General features: G+C 37.9%; 1 protein-coding gene and 1 long non-coding RNA gene across 2 annotated transcripts in view; one reads left to right on the plus strand and one right to left on the minus strand.

The window, feature by feature from the left end:
* LOC121941255 overlaps positions 1-17,582 on the minus strand; it is a 54,062-nt gene extending 36,480 nt beyond the window's left edge. Inside the window, exons 1-2 of the long non-coding RNA XR_006105733.1 lie at positions 17,313-17,582; positions 16,667-16,741 (exon numbers count right to left, since the gene is read on the minus strand). This is a non-coding gene — a long non-coding RNA (uncharacterized LOC121941255). The remainder of the gene's footprint in view (positions 1-16,666; positions 16,742-17,312) is intronic.
* nmur1a (neuromedin U receptor 1a) lies at positions 8,972-18,990 on the plus strand. The gene is made up of 3 exons (XM_042484011.1): positions 8,972-9,045; positions 14,601-15,545; positions 18,566-18,990. Exons 2-3 carry the CDS (start codon positions 14,627-14,629, stop codon positions 18,949-18,951), a joined length of 1,305 nt encoding a protein of 434 aa, XP_042339945.1. The 5' UTR covers positions 8,972-9,045; positions 14,601-14,626; the 3' UTR covers positions 18,952-18,990.
* The last annotated feature ends 4,536 nt before the right edge of the window (positions 18,991-23,526 follow it).

Here is a 23,526-nt window from a genome sequence, read left to right on the forward strand (position 1 = left end):
CAAGGAGCTAAGAAATGAGTTATAATATGGTCTGAAAAAAAAACCCCAAAACAGACAGATACAACCCTGATGTCTAAAAGCCTTTTTTATGTGGATTTATGTCTGAGCAATGACTTAATCAGGTGTTATAGCACATCAGCCAGTCTTTTTTAGCCACCCAAACTGCCCACGTCAGATCAGTAAGTTCCTCCTGCAACTATTTGCCCTTGTAATATCCGATTTATGACAGTCATTTTCTTTCCAATTGCCAAATTAAGGGCTATTCATTTACTGAATCTTGACTGATAAGTTTCTTGTTAAATTTAAATGCCATCCAAGGCTGCACTCATTACCGGGAATCAAATCAGCCATTTAATGAGAACTCATTTGGAGCAAAGACACTTTTAAACTTACTGAGTGAATAACAGACTTGCAAAGACACGATGAGTAGCACTTTTGTATCCACACTGATTGCTAAAAATGCCTTTATACTCTTATCTAATAGAGCTTTTTCATGCATACATAGTATTGCATACATAGTATACAACATGTGTTCATATGCTTTTGTGGGTTGTTTATCTAAACATCAAGTATCATTTAAAAAAAAACACCTGCTGGTACAGCAATGTTGTGTCTATAGCTAAAACTATACAGTAGTTATTTTTCTATAAATAACATATTGCATTTTATCACCAATGTCTGTCTGCATAAATCAGTAACCACTATAAACAATCTCTAAAAAAAAAAAAAAGCCATTCTTTTAAATAAATTCTCTCTCTTACATACATTGGTATTGCAGCAGTAAAAAGCTAACTCCTCAAAATAAATAAAAAAGAATAAATCTCATAAATAGGATCTCTTTTGGATGGAGGTTAAGAATTGACATTTTTCACAGTGAATATTTTTCTATTACTTTAAGAAGTGTATACTCTAAATGGAAATACATTTAGCCCAACATCAGTTACATTTTCTGTTCTCCAAAGTTAACAACATCTTGCAAATTTCAGTGGGCAAATGCATGCTAGTGATGGAAGGAGAGTATAACTCATACAGTCCAGTAGAGGGCAGAGCCTGTGCTAATGGAGCTAGGGTAACAATATTGTATCTTTTATTTCACCTCTTTTAGTAGACACACCCCCAGTATTTCAGAGCAGAGACTACTGCTAAGTTTTAAACCCAATTTTAAGGCTTTTAATCATTAAATTAGGCTGGGTGGTCAGGTACAATTTTTTCTGTATTTTTGCTTTACCCGGACTTTAAGCAAAGACACTAAAGAACAGTAATTGAACTCTGTCACTCAATGACAGTTATGTGGTTTTTGCGGTTAAAAGCCACCAATGTGTGAGGCATTTAAAGACACTTGGTAGACACATCAGCTGTTGAGATTGGCTTTACCTCTAAACTCCAGGCAATTCAGCCAGCTGTTGGGTGAAACAATGTCAGAAATAATGGATTTCATTGAAAGGCCAAGCTGTCAAACTGTCATGGCAATAACTGAACTGACTGACACCACAGAGCTCAAAATTAGAACAACCCAGCTCAGCGTGTCACCTTCTTAGTGCTGCACTATGACTTTATGGAAATTGTCCTCAGCATACATGTAGAACCTTGAATATGCATGTGTCTGCTGGTCAGTAATTAGCAGTCAGCAGCAGAAATGACACTTCGAACAATGGCATTTGTCTTGGCAACAACTGATTTTTCCTGCACCTACACTATGAGCTCCATTTTCCACACTACTGTTCTATTATCTATCTCAGATGGTGGCATTATTCATAAAAAAGGCATTCTCACAAGATTGTCTTCTTTTCCTCTTTCAGGCTAGATATCATTTGATACTATATCAAGTTAATATATGACACTGGTTTTTGCGTAATCATTCAGGCTACTCTCACCTTATACACACCACTGTTACTTTATCTTGTCAAATGCTCTTGTATAGTTGTATTTTGTATTCTTTTCTTGGCTTTAGTATATATATATTTTTCTATCTGCATTGGTGTCCTCAAGATGCTGCAATGACCAAATTTCCTTAGATCTCGCAGTGTAAATGTAATTTATTACATCATAGTAAGGAAAATAAAATAAAATAATAATAGCAAGATATCTTGCTTTGTAGATTCCTCAAGAAAAGTAAGTGATAGATTACATAAACATAATTTTTCCCTGTAGGAAGCTTTGAACCCTATGAAAAATATTGTGTGTTTTGTGTGTGCATGTGTGCGTGCGTGCGTACGTGCGTACGTGTATGAAGGGTCAGTGTGATCACTCATTACCATGTATAACTCTTAGTTCTAGGTCCAGGTAAACATCTGTTTGCCAGAGTTTTTATCATTCATGAAAAACAGAAATGCTATGTGACACCTGTGTGCTGTTAAATGATTTACCCATGTCATCTTTTACACCTGAAATAAAGATTAAATGAAACATGCCAGGTACAAAAATGATTTACATATGTCAGACTGATCACTGAATAGGCAATCAGGCTCTATGAGACTGTGAGATTACTGGAATAGATTTAAAAAGGTCTGTCCTGTAAGCAGTTCAGTGAACTGGGAGAGCTCATGAATGATCTTGCCTCCGGTGTCTGTGTTTTGACCATTTAGAGGCAATTTTGTCTGTTTTAATTGATAGTATGGATTAGCACTTAAGAAAAACAATCCCATGCCCCACTGACTTTGTAAATGACTGCAGTAATATTTTCCCAAACAAATCAGTGATAAATCATAAAAATTAATGATTCCAAAAAAGATAATTGTCTTTATCAGAGGCTAGAGTTAGTGATGGATCACTAGGGTGTTTTTATGATCTGAACCATGATAAAAAAAAAAGTACAGTCAGTAACAACAGTAATAATAATAATAAAAAAATGTGTAACTTCAGACAAGCACTTGAAAAAAAAACACTTCTGCCTTCTGCAGCCTAGAAGCCTCAAGCTAATGATTCACTTCTGGTGCAAAGCGCTAGCATGAGGCTTTTAATCAGTTGTACTGCCATCCAAGGCAACTAAAATGAAAAATTCCTGGTTGCCTCCAAAAAGCTGTCTAGTAGGCTTCAATCAGCTGCCGACCACTTAGCAGTTGCAGTGAGGCAGCAGAGCACTTTGGCTCTGCAGGTTATGCACCCAGGCATTGTTTCCCTCTGCATGTCTTCTCTGACTACTGATTTCTGGGACTGTAACACAACAGTCATAGGATGCTGTGAAATTAAATGTGCCCTGTGGGAGTTTTTGACCACTAATGGCCCTATAGAGCAAGTTTTTTTTTTTTTGTTTTTTTTTTTAAGGAGTGGGTCATTTTCTTTGTTCTTGTTTGCATTCTGATGGTTACTACTAAAGCCATATGGAAGCAAACAATGCAAATGCAATGTTTTAAATATTTTTGTAATTTGTAATTTAAGATATGCACTCAACATGATTGTTTGATCTGAAGATACACAAAGTGCATTTTGGTGAGAAACACTGAATTGAAATAAAAATGAAAAGCTTTGCCACTCTACCTCTACATCACCTGTAATCAGAGTCAGCTCAATGGAGAACACAGAAAACATGACTGCAACTTTACTGACTTTGTGGCTTATTTTGAGAAGATCTGGTCAGATATGGCCTTCTAACAGTCCTGCTATTTTCGATTATGCAAGGTGGCTATTGTTTAAAATGTTTGTAGAGAGGAACGGTCGCATCAGCTATACATCATGTGCAAATTTCTTAACTATTTCTATATTTTTGGCCATGTCTTTAAATTTATTTCAGCTTTCAGCATTCACAAGCACTTTCCACAGGAACTGCATTTTCTAGTTTAAATTAAAGAGAAATACTGCTTGGAACTGATGCACATCCCATAAACCTGCCCCATCCACTCAATAACCAACCAACCCCACTGTATCCTGCTCACTCTTAAAAGGACACGAAAGTGGAACATGAGTTATAGATCTTGACTATTGCATCTAAAGCTGGGAAAGGCAGTCTTGTTTTGGTGTCTTAGTGAAAAAAAATTCTATAGTTAACGTTGAGCTTACTGTAATTAAAGTGGACTAAGAAAAAAGACTTCTGCATCCCTTACTGGCTCTGTCTTCAGGCTTTCGAAAATCTGCTTGAGACCGGAGACTTTGGCCAATCACAGGTCATTTTAGTGAAGGCTTTTTTTATTGCCGGTTCTATAAAAACTTCTTTGAAATCTTGGTTTAATGTTGGATACTCTATAATACTCTTCATCTTTCTTTGTCTCTTTGTCTTGAGCTGTATCTTAAGCTGAGTAAAATTGTAGATTTATATGTGCCAACACAGCAAGGTATTAATGCAGAGCACTAGGCCATTAAGTATTAGTATCATGTGGATCAAGACACAGCTTGAGACTCTCTAACAAGTTGTCATCCCAAATTGTCGTCGCTTTGTCAGTGACCTTCTGCTTCTACTTATGACATTTAAGGTATCCTTCTGCATCAGCTGTTTAAGCTTCAGGATGTCGACATTGTGATGTCAACAAATGCACATAGTGGGATGATGCAGCACTGCAGATTTTAGTTTAAATATCATTTACATCACACACTTTAAAATGAAAGTTAATATTCTAGAGTTTGAATTTAGCTTTACAAAGACCCCTTAACAGACTGCTGAACACCACTCGAAAACACTGATGGCACATTATATGTTTCAGCACTAATATAAACCAGTCAGCTACAGCACAAGATTTGTGAAGCACAAAAATAATGGTTAAAGGGAAAATGATTTTGCAGTGCATAACGCCACAGCTGAAGTTTTCTAAAAGCATTGAGCATAAGAAATTGGGGCATATCATAAGATTTTAGGAACATCTATTCATTGTCACTTTGAATCTGTGTCTGAGGTGAAGTAGATGACAGAGCTTCTTATGAAACCAAGCACGATTTGATATAGATAAAGATCATCAGTATATTTTTATAACTACCCTGAGAAATCTTTTTCCCCTGTATGCTGGCACGAGAGGAGAAAATAAAATAACAGACAATGGGAGGAGGGTCTGATTAAGGAGGGTGCAAAGACAAAGAGACAAATCACACAAGCAGAAAACCAGGAGGCACAAGGAAATTATGCAGTCTCTCACTGTTGAAAAATTCCCTGAAAATCGAATGTTACATCTCGACAGGCATGTGTAAATTTAATTAAAGATGGTTCAATCTAATATTGCAAATACAAAAAAACATATTTTATTGACTACTTAGTATTTTCAACCACCTCATTAATGCTATGTAAAGGGACAATCTCATATTTTAAGGTAAAATGTGTTTAAATGTTTCCCCTGCTGCCTAAACTGAGGCAGCAGGGGAAACAGAGGCATATCTACTCTGTGCATACAAAGATGAAATGGGTCTATTTAACCTAGCTTAGTGTAACTCAAATGAAAACTGTTAGCAAAGCTGCATCAAAAACTACAAAAACTCTAAATGTCAGTTCTATGTTAAAGAGTTGTACTGGAAAAGGTCAGGTTTTATGTTATATAGGTGTCCATCAATCCAAAAAATCGAAACCTTGTTCAACCCACAGATTGCTGATGAAGAAATAATGTAGCTTTAACAGCTATACCCGAGTCTCAGTTGTGATTTTTTTTCCCCAATGTGTTGAATAAGGAAGACACAGCTCTGAGCTAAATACATTTTGGACCACTCTTTTTTGGCAAGAGATGAAATTGATATTGATTGCCCATCTAGCTCAGCTCCAAAAAAAAAAAAAAAGAAACATATATAAAAAAAATAATAGCAATGCAAGTGCAGTTCCAACTCTACACATGATTTTAGCTGGATAAAATTATATTTTGAACCAGGGAAATATGAAGAGTCGATTCAAATCCTGCTGATGAGAAGAATCTCTAAAACTTATTTTCAACAACAAATCTACAACAAGGCCTTGTATTGGTACATTGAGAAACCCATCTCTTCAAATGTTTGCCTTATCTTTTGGGCAAAGGTAGGAGGTTTGGCATACTAACATGTTAATTAAGCAACTAAAAAATGTTTTTAACACAATCTGGGAAAGTCTGAGTAAGACTGATTATTAGTCTAATGATGCAAAATCAGTGCCTTGGGCAAAACCCAATGTCTCATCTCAGCAGCACCCGTCCTTCGCTACTTATGGATACTGCTCCCAGGTATCAGCCACAATATTGCCACTGAGCCAGTCCGTGAGAGTTTTGCTCTTAGCAATGATACCAACAAATCAATCACTGTTGGAGCAATGTCTACATGATCCAGTGTCTCACTCTCTGGGTCAGTGAGACGGTTTAAAGGAAGATTTTACAGCCTCTAGTCAGAACTCATCTCTCTCCGTTACTGATGTGACCAGAAAGTGAGATGCTGATCCCATTAATCTTTCGAGAAGGACGGTATGGTACAGGGCTGATCGACCTTTTTTCTGTTTTATTAAATCTTACTACAAGGCCATCTGTCTGGGGATGATAAATGCCACTCTTCGTTTAATAGACACCCATTATTCTGCACAGCTTGTGCAGTGTGGCTGACATATAGAACCTGTATTGGACAGACAAATCTGGTGAAATGACCTCCCTTGAAAATCATTTCCTCATGGCTTTCAGGCACTGGCAAATGACTGATATTCCCACAAGTATAAGAGTCCTGACTCACTCTACATAGTCCATGACGTGTCAAAACAATGTGAAGGTATGTGGGTGTCAGATTGCATACTAGAAATACAATGCTCCAACAAAAAATCTTCCATAGGGAAAATTAGGAACACGAGGGCACTCTGCCAACACCTCCACCACTTTCCTCTCCCCCACAGTAGCAACATCACCCAGCTGTCATCAGTGGGCACAGCACATATACAGTTACCCACCTGCTGTGACTGTGCTTCGTCTTTATGGTCCATTACCCCCTAGAGGCCAATCAATCTGTCCAAAATTAGAGGGTGGAATGCTAATCATGTGTGTTTTTGTGTGAGTGTGTAAAGTCTAATATCTAACCCATTAGATCCTAACTGGCAGGTAGGTCCATTTCTGATTGAGGTAGGAGATTGGTCTCACCTGCCCACCTCTATCAGTGAACATGCTTTTTAGACACGTGTGCCCCTGTCACACCTTCTTTGATGTTTCCAGTGCTGGCTGTGCTAAAAAAAAAAAAAAAGTATCTCTAAGCGCTGAGTTCAAGAGAAGAAGGGTGCATGTCCCATTCTCAAGTTGTCATTACCTTCTCAATACTTCCAGGGACCACTGTGTTCATCTGTGTTTTATGATTTTCTCTGGGGTGATGTGGATGGTTCATGGGTGGAGGAGGCCAGTTTGGTCCAGCACCTGCTGACCAAAGGTCTAGTTTGCCTGGAAAACTACAAAGTCTTCTTCCAGCTATGAGGTACCAAAAAACAAAAGTCTATGTGGGAGTGCCAAAAACCTGCAGTTCTTTGAATGGCCATTTGAGGCTGGCTCCTAAAGCAAGTTTATACCCATACACGCCCCTGTTAAAGGCCCAAATTTAATATTTACAGCCTGCTTAAAAATATACATTTTTGACATTCATGAAACCTGTATGGGGGTGACTTTTTTTTATAACTCACTCATTAACATTTTTACTGAGGCTTAAAGTCAAACATATTTACGAGCGGGGCAGCTAGAGTGACAGGCTGTCTGTGAGGCATTACTATAGTCTATGAGTCAGATCCACTCCTTGCTCTTCCACAGCACTTGCCTCTCACCCAAATATGGTCCCTGCTAACCCCCCAAACAAACATGTTAACAGCAAAAATGCAGAAACTCACAACCTAAAACTTGCAGTCCACAAACCGATGGGTAATGTCACTGTAGCCACGTCCATTATTTTGCACAATCTATGTGGGGCACCTACATACAAAGTGTTAGGTATTTGGTCTCCTGCAGCAAGATGCAATGCGCTTGAGTGACACAACAGTGATAGTTTCTTGCCCTGTGATTGCTTGCACTGACAAAACAGTTTGTCTTTCTGGGGCTGCAAAAGCACACAGGAAAAGCAATAGTAAAACAATTACTTTTCAGTCAGGAGATAGGTAAGCCAGCCTCATGTAGAGGAGATTAACAGACAACTGGCACTTTCCTCCCCAGGACAACTACACCCAGCCGTCACGGTGTATGGCGTAAGTTGATTGCAAGATTTGAAGCTCAATATCAGTGCCAGACGTAAAGCATTTGGCACCCTTAGCACACCCCCCTCTTAATCAATATTGTTATTATTACTGTATGGCCCACAGTAATGTGATGTATATAATGGAAACTATTTTGATTAAATATAGATTTTTTATATTATTGCTATGTTGTTGACTTTATGTTTTGACAAATGTGTTCATGTGCAGCTGTCAGTATAATATATTGTGACAAGTGTTAATATGAAGTTGCAGCATTCATGTTATACTGTAATGGTTAATGGAAGCAATGAGTGAAAACTCAGACCGACACGAAGGACAGCCAAAGGGGTCCCCGAGGGGTATGACGCAGTTGCATGCATCAGTCAGGAATTGAACCGAGAAGAAAGTACGTCGCTAGAAAAACGTGTCTGTGTTTGTGCACCTGTGCCTGAAGAAATACGAAACAGTTAAGAAAACTGTGAAAACTCATGCATACCTGGAGCCTATTTCTGTCCAAGTATGCAACACTATTGTGATTGTATTTAGTAGTACTAGAGCAAGAGCTAATGAGAAATAAACAACTTATCTAACACAATAATAATTATTAAAAAAAAAAAAAAGACAATAAAAAACCGATTTGTGCAAAGTTGCAAATGTTGTCTTTGGTATTAGTACTGCACCCCAAAAGGCTTTTGCCCTTTCATTTTCTTTTATGTGTTATTATGTGTATTTCTCAATGTGTTCTTCACAAATACACATAGACAGAAATAGAGAGACAGAGAGAGAGACAGAGAGACAGAGAGAGAGAGAGAGAGAGAGAGAGAGCATTTTATGTGTGTGAGCGTGTGCATGCGTGAGTGAGGCTTGAGGAGAGAGCGACAGACCAGGAGGAGAGTGGACTGAAAGAGCAGCACATTGTTCACACTCCACTAAAGACATTGATCTGTATCAACATCAGGGAATAACAACAAGCCAACACATCGGAGGTAAGAAGATTTACGTTTTCCAGAAAGCTATTTATCATTAGCATAGTTGTGTCACTATGATGTATGATCACTATATTAAAAATCACTTGATGATTTAGTGCATCCAAAATACAGAGGATCATGGTGGGTACTGTTTTCTAATCCATCAATATTCCTCTGTAAAACTGTTAAACTTTATTTTCAAAGGTTCTTTAACAATGTCACTTTTTAAAATAATAGATATTGCACATTAAAAAAAGACTTGATATTCTTTTGATTATTCCTAGCTAATGTAATAAAGTGACTCACTAAACAATTTTTATTAACTGTATGTGAATACTGATAATATATGTTCTTATAACATGTTCTAATACATAACTTGAGGTTTATGTTTTATATCAGCAATAGTGCACATTCAGAGACATTTCTGTATTTTTGCGTGAGACCAACAAAGTAAAATTTGCTTAGGCTACAACACTGAAGCTGTAATTTAATTTGTGAGTCCATCATCTTCATACACAAAAGTGGTGTGTGTCTGTTAAAGCCACTGCCAAGTTAAGCGTAACAGGATTGTGGGGAGAAAGCCATTGAATTAAACCCCACAGATCTATGCATGAATGAGATGAAAAATGCATCTCTGTTAAAAATCCTAAATACCCTGTCTAAATGCAAACGTACTCAGCCTCTGGGTGCCGCATTCAGCCCGAAAACACAATATAAATAATATACCAGGAGTTTAAACGCAAATAGCATCTTTGTAGTATGTCATCTGTCTCCTCGACTTTCTTTTCTCCTTCTGCCCTGCTTTGTCACAAACCAAATCTGAATAAATGAGCATATCTAGGCAAATAAGAAAATGACAATAAAGCAAATCATCACTTTCATAAGTTTAAGGAGAAAGTATAAATCTTAAATGATGTCATGAAATGTGCAGCATGTTAATTCAGGTTGGTCAGACAGAGTGTTATTAAAGCTTAAAGCTTAAAATGACTTATGAGCAAAGATGAATGCCTGAGAAATTTCAAATTTTTCTGGGTTTTGCACATTGCCTTCAAACTACACTTGACTACAAAGAAACTTAAGTGAGTTAAAGTAAGCAGATGCACTCATGCACTTAAACCACAGAGCAATTTTTGATTCACAGGAAGCAGTGTCATCTTGATTTAGATGCAAAAGATGGTTATTTTGGTCTATGATCTGATTTATTCATGGCGTCATTCTGAAGAAAGAGAAAAAGCATAACAGTGTCTTCACTCCAGGGATCAGTACTGTGATGGACAAGCCCTCATACTATCCATCTCCTTTTTTTCTTCTTTTTTTTCTTTTGTAAAGCAATACACCATTCAGCCATTTGACAACTTCCTCCAGGACAACACACGTCTTTCCCTATGGGTAAAGCATTACTTATCCAATATGAAGGGGTTAACAATTGTTGACTAGATATGAATCTGGTGTTGGAGTGGAAACTGTTTTCACAAATGCTAAATTTTTCAAAGTAATTACAGTAGCAAAGCTGTTTCTCATCGCTGGAGTGTTAAAATGTTCTGTTTGCAATGAGCTGTGTATCTAGGAGGATTTGTAAAGACAGAGCCACTGTGGAAGTGCCACATGTTACTGCAGTCTCTCTGCCTGTTCTCACTCCCAACTTGTCAAATACCACTACTTTGTCAGTGATGTCTACATAGGAAATATGGAACCAAATGTAAAAAGAGATGTTTTATCCATGCTGTAAGTGTATTTCTAAAGCCCCAACTGGCTTTAAATCATTACATTTTAAAGCCTATAAATTCTTCACTGCAGATCAATAAAGTATAAGCCAAGTACAAGCCATCAAATGCAACAGCTGAAATCCTTTCCCAGACAGCCGTTTCTAGTAGTTTTGAAACAAGGTGATTTGTGACTTTGTTTTCACTCATTGTAGCGAAAACAAGGCATGACTCTCAGATGGGCACGGCAGTTAATTTACTTTTGAAGACATGCTTTAAGAGCTGATTGTTTGAAATAAATGATGGCATGTCTAATCATTTATAATTCAGCATTTTGCTGTGAAGACAGCATTGGAAACAAAATTGCAAGTTGTCTTCATGAAAAAAAGATGAATCACAAACAATGGCGAGTTACTAAAACTTATGAAGTACAATATTGTATGATGTGCAGAATGCTCACGAGGAAGATGTGTCATCCTTCATAAAATACAATATACAATACCTGTATCCTGCAGGACTGAAATATTCATTGCAGTAGTAGATATATTTACAGAAGTTGCTACAATAATTTTAAAAGATGCTGGGGCTTTAGTATAAAAATCCTGTTGACAAAAGAATTTATTCACAGCATTGCAGTGTCTGCACTCTAAAATTCCTAGGAAAATTATTTATGGTCTTCAATTCATTGTGAAGCATTAGATGTGCTGCCTTTGTACACTGAAAATATGCCTCTCTGCTGATTGTGTTTCAAACTTACCTTCTGTGTGGACACAAAGCACATTCTAATGAAATACATAACACAGTGACTCTCTGTTGGAGATAGAAAAGACCTCTCACTCATATAAGTTAATGTATGGAAAAGTCATTGAGGTGTTTTCCTGCTTATAATCAACAGCCATTCATTAAACTGGCAGGAAAGCATTTTCCTATCTCTCATTATCCAGCTCTCACAAGGAAAATGCAAATAATGTTACATTCCAAGTCAGAAATTTACATTCGACAAATTGACTAGCCAGATCAAGTCTTACAGAAGCCAAAGAAGTTTCTCTGTAAGCATAATCAAATAGTCCTTTATGTTATCAGCCTGCTATCAAAAAGCGTTAGTCATTTAATGATGGAATTATTAATTAATTTTTTATCTTTCATCTTGTCCAAGTTCCTAAAGCGCTTCACCCTGGAATCTAATTACAGTGCTATCAAATTACAGAACTTCAAAAAGCCCTCATATAGATATTATATATAGTCACTGCTATGTCATGTGTGTTCCTTTGAACAGTAGGTATACATTTCAAGGACACTCAGGTGTCTTTGAGAATCTGCTCATTTGCCCCTGTCACTGTGATGCTAAAAGTCAAAGAAACAGTCGCAGTTTTGATTACCAGACTGGCATGATACATCTGGCCGAGTCCTAAAGGAAACGCCGGCCCTTAAAGAAATAGTATCAGCAGGAGATAGCTTGGAAAGACTGGAAATAGGGTTATAGCTAGCCTGGTTTGATCTAAAGGTGACAAAATCCACCCAACAAACACCTGTTAAACTCAGTGGATAACACGGTATATCTGACTAGTGCAGTGTCAGTTTAAAACCTTGCAGCTTCTCATACAAACAACTTCACACTTAACACTGCGCTTCCTTCAGTCTTGAGTGATACACCTGGGGCCTCAACCAGTACGAGAATTATTATGATGTTTATATAAAAAAATATTGAATTTTGTTTCTATTTTAACACATTGTACAGGATTTTTCCTGTGTGGTGTTAATGGTTTAACTATATCTAGTTAACAGTTATATTCGAATAAAACGTTTTGAGTACTTCTTATACCACTGCAAAGAGCCTACAACATTGCCTGGTACAGATATAATGTAAGTAGTTACTGTAAAGAAAGATGGTATTTGCCTTGGGAGACCCAAATAAAAAATCCACCCCTGATATACACACACCCCTTGCTTTAAGAAATTGCGGTGAAAACACCAAGCACGTGGCAGATATATGAATCTCCAAATTGGCCTTTTAGTTTGCTTTGACATAATCACAGCAGTTAAAAAGTAGAGCAGTAGAGACTTAGTAGGCAAAGGTATTTAACTGGTGGTAACCTTGTTAATGTTGTATGGAAAAGAAACATGCACCCAAGTGGCTACTCAGAGTCAGAAACAGTCATATACACTTGGCAAGTTATTCTCGACTTTCCAAAGACTCCTAAAGTGGAGAAATCATCTGGCACACATCTGTGGCTGCTTAGGTGCCATCAGATCAGACTTTACACCAAAAAACTTTCAGGTGTAAATGTGTGTGACTGTGTTTGCTCAGTCAATCTTCTCTGGATGAGTAATATACTAAATTACAAAAAAGAAATGATCATCCTCACAGGAAGCGATGCAAGTTGCATAACACTATTACACCTACAACCCTGGGCCACTCTAATCTAGCAGTGCTCTAAGTACACTTAATAAAATGGTCAGTGGCAGTGCCATTCATTGTGTTCTGACTCATACAAGACAGAGAGCCGCCACCACCACAGGCAGTCTCCAACCACTGAGCTTTAATGGGTCAAGGTAACAGAATAAAGAATATAAAAAAAGATTGCAGTCTTAATAAGTGAACTTGGTGATTCTATTTTTTTTCCTATTTTCAGTAAGTCCCTTGACTAGAACAACACCATCAGTTAATTAATCTGGTGTACTTTAAACTTGAACAGCTCATTCTTCTGTGTCACAGACTTGCACCATTTTTGAGTCATTTTTTTTCTAAAAAGTACAGAGCCCAGCTGTTTTAGGAAATTACAGACCCTTTTTTCTTAAATAGACCTATATATTTGTGATTTATTTTAAACATGCATTAACTGATCCTTTTTTGTCTAACCACTTGGGGGCATTAAACAAGCTTTAAACTCAACACTGGCATAAAACAACATTTGCTGTAATTTGGATTCTTGTTTCAGGCAAATGTGAGTAAGTCTTATATTCATTACCCTTTTAACTGCTCACAAACTCCAGGAAAACTAGAATAGAAAACTAGACACCATCACCATGGGATCACTCAAGCCACAATACCGCGATCCACGACCTAAAGTAAATGTCGGCCAAAGGGCATAAACTTACTTCCTTCTCCCCTACTTTGGGCACCCTTGCTCAGGCCACTCCCATCCTTCATGGTGGGCTCAACTACACACCTGTGAATTCAAGCAAATGCCATCAGAAACACTATGAGATGGCAGAGAAACATGATTTATTTGACAGACTGTCTCATGTACTTCTGTGTGGTTGTGGTGACAGTTTTGGCAAATATGACAAAAACTTGGGGGGGTGGGGGGGGGGGTTGTTGTTTTTTCAGAAAGTTACCAACTGTAGCTTTAAATATAATGATTCCATACATCCATCACATACAAATATTTAGTGTATCTAAAAAAGTAGTGACTGGCATAAAAAATCCTATTTCTTTGATGGTTACTTAGGGATTTAGTTTAAAGAAAAACTTGAAATTATTTGTGTTTGCTGAAGCACCGAGGCAAAGCTTGTTAAGACTGAGATCTACTACAATGGCAGGAAACAGATGGCAGTTCAAGCTTATTCAATCAATCAGTCTTCTGTTTGCTGTCAGAAGTCAATTCAAAACTCATTAGCAGAAACAGCGGTCAGGAAACACGATGAAGAGAGCTGAATGTCAAGATGTGAAACAACTTCTCATTTGCGCTGACACGTGTATATTTACAGTGGGCAGCAACACTTTGATTTCTTTATAACTATGATTAGGAATCTCTTTGGTATAAATGCCATTACCTCCTCCTTTATCTTCATGTGTGTCCAAAACTTGTGCTATAAAAATGGCATTTGATACTAATGTCCATTTAATCTTTTTTTTTTTTTTTTCAGATAGTGATTCTGATTACCTCAGCAGGATGTCAGCTCACAACTGCTCTTTTGATCTCATTGCTGAAAAAGGCAGTTGGCTTTGTCCTCCGGGGGAAAAATGTCTAAATCTCACCTCTGGTATGAACGGAAGCCGCATTGATCTGGATGACACATGTCTGACAGAGGAAGGATACCTGGAGAGATATCTGGGGCCTCGTCGATCACCTGTGTTTCTTCCTGTCTGCCTCATCTATCTGGTTATCTTCCTGGTAGGTGTGGTGGGTAATGTGCTGACATGCACTGTCATTGCACGCAACAAGGTGATGTGGACGCCAACAAACTACTATTTGTTCAGCCTTGCAGTGTCAGATCTGCTGGTACTGCTGCTCGGTATGCCGTTAGAGCTGTATGAGCTTTGGCAGAACTACCCCTTTCTCCTGGGGAAGAGCGGCTGCTACTTTAAAACGTTCCTATTTGAGACCGTTTGCTTGGCGTCTATCCTCAACGTGACAGCACTGAGCATGGAGCGTTACATTGCTGTGGTGCACCCGCTACGTGCAAAGTATGTTGTAACACGCACCCATGCCAAGCGGGTTATCCTTACGGTGTGGGGTGTGTCGGTGCTGTGTGCTTTGCCAAACACAAGTCTGCATGGGATCAGTGTCCTTCATAGTTGCTCCACTGGCCCCACTGGAAACATAACCGTGGAGATCCCTGACTCATCAATCTGTACAATGGTGAAACCACGCTGGATGTACAACTTGACCATCCAGGTGACCACCTTGCTATTTTTTATGCTGCCCATGCTCACCATCAGCGTGCTCTACATGCTCATCGGGCTGCAGCTAAAGCAGGAAAAAATGCGTCAGTCACTGGAGGCGAAGACAGGATTTGGACAGGACAGCTTCTGTAACATCCGAACACAGCAGCAGAAGGCACGTCGCCAGCAGGTCACCAAAATGTTGTGTGAGTAGCCTATTAAACAACTCTTTGACTTTAATCTTACCCAAAACTTTGTACCTAACCCTCCTGTGAGCAAATCTGTTCATGGGACAACTAGAGTCTGACAGTAGAGTTTTTGGGCTAATATACCAATATTTGAGAGTTTATAAAGATCAGACGAGCAACTTTGTAATAAAAGGGCCACCATCTTGGATAGCTCAGAAAAATGTATCAACTATTTTGTTTTCTAATGATTGTGTATGGTGCAAATGTTTTCGTGGACAGTGTGCTTAACATGAAACTGAAACAACAAAGCAGCAGCCTCCAGGGCTGAAAAAAACAAAGCCAATGTGGAAGTGCCAAACACTGCAGTTCCTTAAATAGCCCACTGGAGGCTTGCTCCAGAAGTGAGTATATCCACATAGACCCATGTTAAATGACCAATTTAACAGCAGAAATGAACAGGTTCACAGCCTGGTACAAAAGCAGTTTTGGTTTCTAGAGCTAATTTCAACATTCATGACAACTGTATGGGGGATGGGTTCTTAAATGGCTTGATATAACTTTTATATAACTCTTTTCAATTTTATTAAGGCTCAAGGGTGGCGTCTTTCTGAGTAACAAGCTGTCTGCAAGGCGTTGCTACGGTCTATGAGTCTGCTCCATCCTTTTGTCTAAACATGATCACTTCTGGATCCAAAAAAACATGATGGCTACGGAGAGGAAAATCTAAAATCAGACAAATGCGACAGCTGTTGTCCATCTATTTAATGTAAATAAATTGCATCTTATTTTATTTCTACCTGAATGAGGCTGATATTTTCTGTGCAAACACTGATGTGTTGATTTAAGTGTGGCCAGTTTCTTCCATAGAAAACAAAACACCTTCAGATCTAGAAGTGTTTGCCACAGACTGTACTAGCTTAATAACATTGCTCGCATGTCCTTTTTTATCTGTCACAGGTGAAAGTAAAAGCAAATGTAGAGGTGAACATCTTTCATGGTGCGTAAGCATGAGCTGCTTAAAGGGATTAATCTTTACCTTATCTTAATATAATGCTATGACCTTGGTTTACATGCTCTCAGATGCCTGGCTGGAAGCACATATGCGGATGTTAAGATCAATAAATCTGTCATTTACTCACATTTTTCTTGAGACTTCTCCTCAGAGACTTCAGTGGTGAGACCTCTGGTGTTTTACATCCTATTTCAGGCAATATCTAGTCAAGAAATCAAAAGATTTAGAATCATGTTTTCTACCTTTAAAAAGGTCAGAGTAATCTATAAAGATTGTCATCAACATGGCAAAAAGGCTGGAAGTCTAAAGGTCAGAAAGGCACAGAGAAGGTAGGAAATACAAATACCAACACAAAGAAAATATTTTGATGATGACAATATAAACAGATTCGGCTGGTGCAGATTTTCAGATTTTCTGAAAAAAATAAAGTTAATACAGAAAATTTGGTCAGGGAAAATGCATTGTAGAATACTGTAGAGTAACATCCTTCACATTTCTTAAATTAGTCAAATGTATACACTGTACCACTGAATATTTTTAAAACAGGAATACACTCATAACTCATGGTATTAATATTCAAATTTATGCCAAATACTGTTACATTGGGGGCTCACTGGAGATAGTTATATGATATGGAATAAAGCATGATTTAGGAAAAGCCCAACATGCTTCTTGTGTTAAATGACAATAAAAATTAATTTCAGTTATGAACACAATCTAAACCCAAGTGCAGGACACAGACTGAATGATGATGGAAAAAAAAGGTTTATTACCACATTAGGATATGGAACAGATGGTGAGGAATAAGAATCCGGGGGTTTAAGTAGAGGAACTGAGATGGGCAGATAACAAAGGGAAGCGCAGAGAGCAGGCATAGCAGGCATTGCAGGCGTAGCAGGCAGCTGGGTGAATGGTGATCCTTAGGGAAAACTGGTGACACAAAAAAATACTAAGAAGTAAACACTAGAAATGAACTGGATTGGCATGACATGCTACCACAGAGGTTTACCAACAATCTGGCTAGAATGGCTGAGTGGATGGAGAGTGGGAGTAGATGCATGTAGATTAGCTGATGAGATGCATGTGTGCTCGATGAGCTGATAGGTGACAGGTGACTGTGATAAGCAGAGTCAGAATGAGAGAGGGAGACCATGTCCACACAAGCACACACAGGTAAATCAAAAGACACACACAGAGAAAGAGATAAAAACAGCAAAACACAGAGAACACTGGGGAAAATACATAAACTGCAATTTCGATGAGTAGTTTGATAGATTTTCCACAAGTCCAAAACAGCTGCCATGATTGTCCAGTTCTAAAACTGGAGGATAAGCACACCAACACCCCATTTTGATTTTGTTTTTCCAATCAGGGATAATCAGGGATCATGTTTAGACCTGAAATAATATAACACCCTCCATGGATTTGTGATCATGTAATTGCACAGATGAATGCTACTTCAACCAATTCTCACATAATTTGCGAGTTTTCAATTTTGTCCAGTACTCAAAATGCAACCAGGAAATGGTCAAGTTGTAAGCATACCCTCGTATTGTCTCTGGTGACTCATTTTACAGTTTTTGGGGTTTTTTTGTTTTTTTTTGTAATGCAAGCACATCAACATTTGTCTGGGATGATTCAGTCAACATTAAGCCCTAACCCTGCTGGGGTTAGGGCTTAATGTTGCTTTCATTAAGCAACTACTACTACTTCAAGTGGCTATACAAGGAACTGAAGTTTTTGGCTCTTCAGTGTTGGCTTAATTTTTTAGCCCCAGGTTGTTGCTGCCAGTGTGAAACATTGAAGGAGTTTGCAGTGGGCAGTATACAGCCTATGTCTTGGCATTATTTTTCAATCAAAGGCATTGTCCCCAGGTCAATTTTCTGCATCATTCACACCAGCCCCTAGAGGTACAACTCAACTGAAAGCAAAGACAGCATTTTGGAAACGTCCATCAATACATTGCTAATAGCTCTCCTCTCCTTTTGTCTCCTATTATCTCTTTTTTCTCTTGCTGTTTTTCCAGTCGTTTTAGTGGTGGTTTTCGGGATCTGCTGGGCCCCGTTTCATACTGACCGCCTCATGTGGAGTTTCATCAATGAATGGACCGACAACCACCATGAAATCTTCGAGTATGTGCACATTATATCCGGTGTGTTTTTCTACCTCAGCTCAGCAGTCAATCCCATTCTGTACAACCTCATGTCCACACGCTTTAGAGAAATGTTCAAAGAGGTCATGTGCCATCGGCCACATCATATCTCTCCCAGAAAACACTCGCTCAGTGTTACCCGGGTGACGCTCCGCAGCACACTGAGTGATGCACCTCTCAGCAACGGAGCTGCTGTGGTCGAAGCTGAGGCGGAGGATGGAGACGTGAGGATGAAAGATGAGACAGCTTTTATGCATTAATACAACTTAGAGGTCACATCAAGTGGAAAATGATGTTTATAGGACGACAATGTGTTTAGAAAGGCTGTCTCATTATAGGTCACTGCTAAATATCTAAAATAGTCTTGAGTGGAAGAACTGCAGCTCAAGCAGTGTAAGTGTTACTATGCTGCTTTTGAAAGCTTTATCCATAACTCAGCAAATAACATACTGAAGTTTAACTCCTTTTCCAAAAATTTACAGTAGAATGTCATCTCTAGTTTGCCAAATATAATACGTGAAATATAATTTTCAATGTTCAATATATAAACGCCTAATTAAATTGAAAGTAAAATTTAAAAACACATCATTTTGCAAACACTTAAGTGTGCTTTGGAAAATATGTTCAAGTGATGCCATCACAGTTTACAAAAACCCTGGCATTTATAGGTTGAGACAAACAAGGTGGATCAGTGAATACAGATTGGTTCAAGTCAGAAAGAGGTTGAAACCTTTTATATATTTGTATTATAAATACAGTAAGGATATGTGAAACAGTGGTGTAAAGGAAGGATAAACTGAAGAGGATGGAATAAAGATTACAATAAAACATTAAGAAGGTCAAAAAATGGTGTTGGATGGACATAAGATCATACACAAATGAATGTCTTATTTTCTTCGTGTTAATGCTTCTGTAATTGTCCATGATGTAAGGGGTAAGTCATGCTTTATGTACAGTAATTATTCATATCAAATAATTTGTATTGTAACATATTCTTTGCACTTGCATTGTTTTGTGATAGCCTACAGTATGTACTGTATACTGTATTGCCATGTTCAGATAACAAAATGCTTGTCAGTCATGTGTAGCTTTGTTTGTGTGTTTAAGTTATTAAGTTAATTATCTTTATGCTTTATATTGTTCACAGTGTACTTTGTGCTGAGATGTTATCGATCACTAAGAAAAAGAATATGAGTTTAAAGTAATTTCTATTATGAAGCAGCTTTTGTGTTTTTGAAACAAACTTGTAACTGCACAGAAACATACATATATGCTTGTTTTTCCAGGCCAAAATAATTTGTTTAGATATTTAATGTGGGAAATGCTACCTGTTTAAAAGTATGACAAATATAACCTTCAGTATGATGGGCACTGTCAGTACTGTGTTGTCAGCTATATATACAGCTACAGTATATATGCTAAAAGAAACCATGAAAACAATTCATCAAAATGTCAGTCAGTTTGTACTGATTTACAGTACAGATCTACTGTAGTGCTACCCATGCTCTGAAAGACTAGGTGTCAGACTATCAGCATTCCCTAGTGGCTGCATTTTCCAAAGTTTTCTTGAATGTAGAGTGCTGATGAAATTAGTCCTAAAACCTATAAATGAGTTCACATATCAAAACTCCCTGTTTCCTTGTCTTTAATCATTAAGATCATTAAGATTTTGAAATGGGATTTTGGTTAGATGGCTTAAATAAGTTCTGTGGCTAACACAAGCATAAGAGACAATCATGTTACAGAGTTAATATTCTGGAATAATCCAAAATCCAATAGAAAAACCTATTTTTTTCCTTTTTTTTGCGAGTTGATAAACTTACTTCCACAGCAGCCCACAGAAATATGTCATCCCTGGGGCCCCCCGTATCACATTTTCTCCACTAGCAGGTCTTGAACATTGGGCCACCATAGAGGTGGTGTTTCATATACCATAGGAGCAACCAAGGGGGTAAGTTTTGCAGTTTTTGTTAAAGCTTAGTTGGTCCTTGGGACAGCGCTTATTGGTTCATACAGCATATGATATTCCTTAAAGTTAGGAAAACACAGTCATATTTGGAGGTCATTTGGAAGTCATAATAGCATCATCTGTTGACTAGTTTACCACTAGCTTGCCATCAGCTCAGCTAGCTTACTGTGTAGCACCAGCTGCATGGTGAAACAAAGGGCTGGGGGTTGACTTGGAGATCATCAATGTGTTACTCTTTAATTAACACAAAATAGATAGTTTTCTATAGCCTACCTTAATTCTGACAATATTAGTAAAAAATGTGATTTTTAAAAAAATATACAATATACACTTATTTTAATTTGGCCTGCTTTATTTATTTTACATAAATATCTTAATTTTTTCCAATAACCTCAGTATCAGGTTTATTTTCTCAAAACGTATCATTATAGGACAGTGTTCCTCTTCATATGAGATTTTAGTGCCTCTGTTTTAGGCTACATTCATATTTCTATGGAATATTAGATTGTGTTTTTCAATAACTTACATATAATGCGACCCAGTGACTCAAGTTTAATATAAAAACATGTAACTATATAAGACAGACCTCCTCACATACAGATTTTAGCGCTTTTTCCTATTTTTTGATAAATACCTTCATTAAACAAGAATCATGATTTTTTCCATTAACCTGCACTGTCTTAAATAGTTTCATTTATATCCACAAACAGCATTGAAAGCTTTAGTTGATAAAGTAATTTGCAGATGGAAGCTAGCATTGCAACAATAGGATGCCAGCCAATGTTCAGTTATGTGTCAGTCACATTTTGACCGATGCTCAGCTGTAATCACGCCTGCCTATATGAAGTGCAAACGTGAGTAACAGAGTGCGGACTGCATGAATGGCCTCAGAGAGAGATGACACTTCTCTTCAGAAAGTTAAATGCAGTACCTTTTACAAGACTATATAATTGGGTAACATCATTGGAATCATCCTCCAAAGCTATTCATGCAGGAGGGTCGAAAGTCCACTGAAGCTGTATCTTGTAATCACGTATTATTCCCAAGACATTACCTCTTAAAAGGAAAAATCACAACGTAAATGATTCTTGAAGCAATTTAAAAACATCACATTTTTCAGAGCAGACAACCTCAGCAGTACTGAAGGCAGTACAGGATAGTTTAGCTGCAGTGAGTACTAAATCTGCACTTCAGGCAAAATATAATGAATGCACCTTTTTTCTTTTCTGGTACTCTATTAGACCAGAGGCATTATCACTATCATCACCACAATGTACTATTGGGCATGATGTGCTTCGCGACAAGCAATTTTCTTGTGTACCTCTAGCCAATGTGTTGGTCCCTCCTTAACATTATTTTGAAAGGGGAAGGGTTCATTCTCCTCACCATACACATTTACTCTTCTACTGTTGGGGATTCATGACTGTCACAGGTTTGTTGCAAAGGCAATGCTGTGTGCAAGGTCATCTTATTTGGTAAATCTTGCCCCAAGAGCAAGTTTATTTTTAAGGTTAAAATGACGATAAAAAAACACCTTCTGCCTTGGATGCAAAATGTGAAACTAGTGAAAAAGTGTACAGTAAGTCATCACTGATTGATTTGTGATACAATCTGCCAGACCAGAAAAGTCAGAAAAAAAAGGCCCAATTTGAACAGAAACACAGCTCTTGTAGTTCTGTGGCCCCGTAAAAAAGCCATGAGGATGATTCTTCTCCCACAGGCCAGCATATAGGCCCGTGACACATCTAACGGCCCTTAACCCATCATTTTTGGGGGAAATGCCAAAGCAAAGTGGAAAGTGTGTGTGACACCAATAATACACAACATTACTTGTAACCTTATCATAGCAAAAGGCTATATTCATGATCTGGTTCAACCACGTTTGCTTTGCTTTGTAGCTGCTAATACATGACTGTTGTTATAGGTGTGATGCAATAATCGTGTGTTTCTCAGTCAATGTGTTCATATTAGCAACACTTAAGTTAGTCCTGGCCTTGCCTTTCCCCCAAAGGGAAAAAAAATAATTGTGGTAGTACAGATGAAGCCTACACAGAAAATTCAAAATGTAACATAAACATGGCTGTTTCCCAAAATAAAAAATAAAAAAAAACCAACAACAACCACAAAAAAATAATAACCAGACTCTTTGTTTGATAAAATTAAAAAACAAAACTTGAATAAAATTTTGGACACAGTTATTTGCTGAAGCTGATACATGAAGCTGAACACAATATAACACTTGCTGAATGTGTGGAATTACAAAGATCTATAAGCTTCCTCAAGGTTTTCACAAGCAGAATCATGCAGGGATGAAAAATGAAGATGATGCTGAAGTGCCACAAACTGTAATTCCTTGAATGGCAACATGAGGCTGGCTCGAAAACAGATGCAATCCCCATAGACTCCCATGTTAAAATGCCCTACTTTACAACAGAATAAACAAGTTTACAGCCCAGTACGAAACCTTTTTTTGTCTCTATAGCTAATATCAACATTCATGACAAAATACAGAGGATGAAATTTTATCTTACTCAACCGTTAACATTCTGTGAAGGCTGAAAGTTACACATAGGGGCTACTTGGGTGACAGACTGTTTGCGAGGTGTCACTGCGGTCTATGAGTCAGATCCACCCCTCACTCCTCCACAGCTACAACCTTTCATCTAAATATGGTCACTTCTGGTTCTAAAACACGAAGATGATCATGGCTGAAATGCCAAACTTGAAGCTTCAAAATGAAAGTTCAAAAAGCAACAGATGGCATTACGGTAGCTCCATCCATTATTTTTACACTCTATGACTACACACTGTTATACAACTATATTTGGTTCTTTTGTGAATGCACAAATGAATTGATCTCTGTACA

This window comes from Plectropomus leopardus, chromosome 3 (assembly GCF_008729295.1).
Source record: "Plectropomus leopardus isolate mb chromosome 3, YSFRI_Pleo_2.0, whole genome shotgun sequence".
Lineage (NCBI taxonomy): Eukaryota > Metazoa > Chordata > Actinopteri > Perciformes > Serranidae > Plectropomus > Plectropomus leopardus.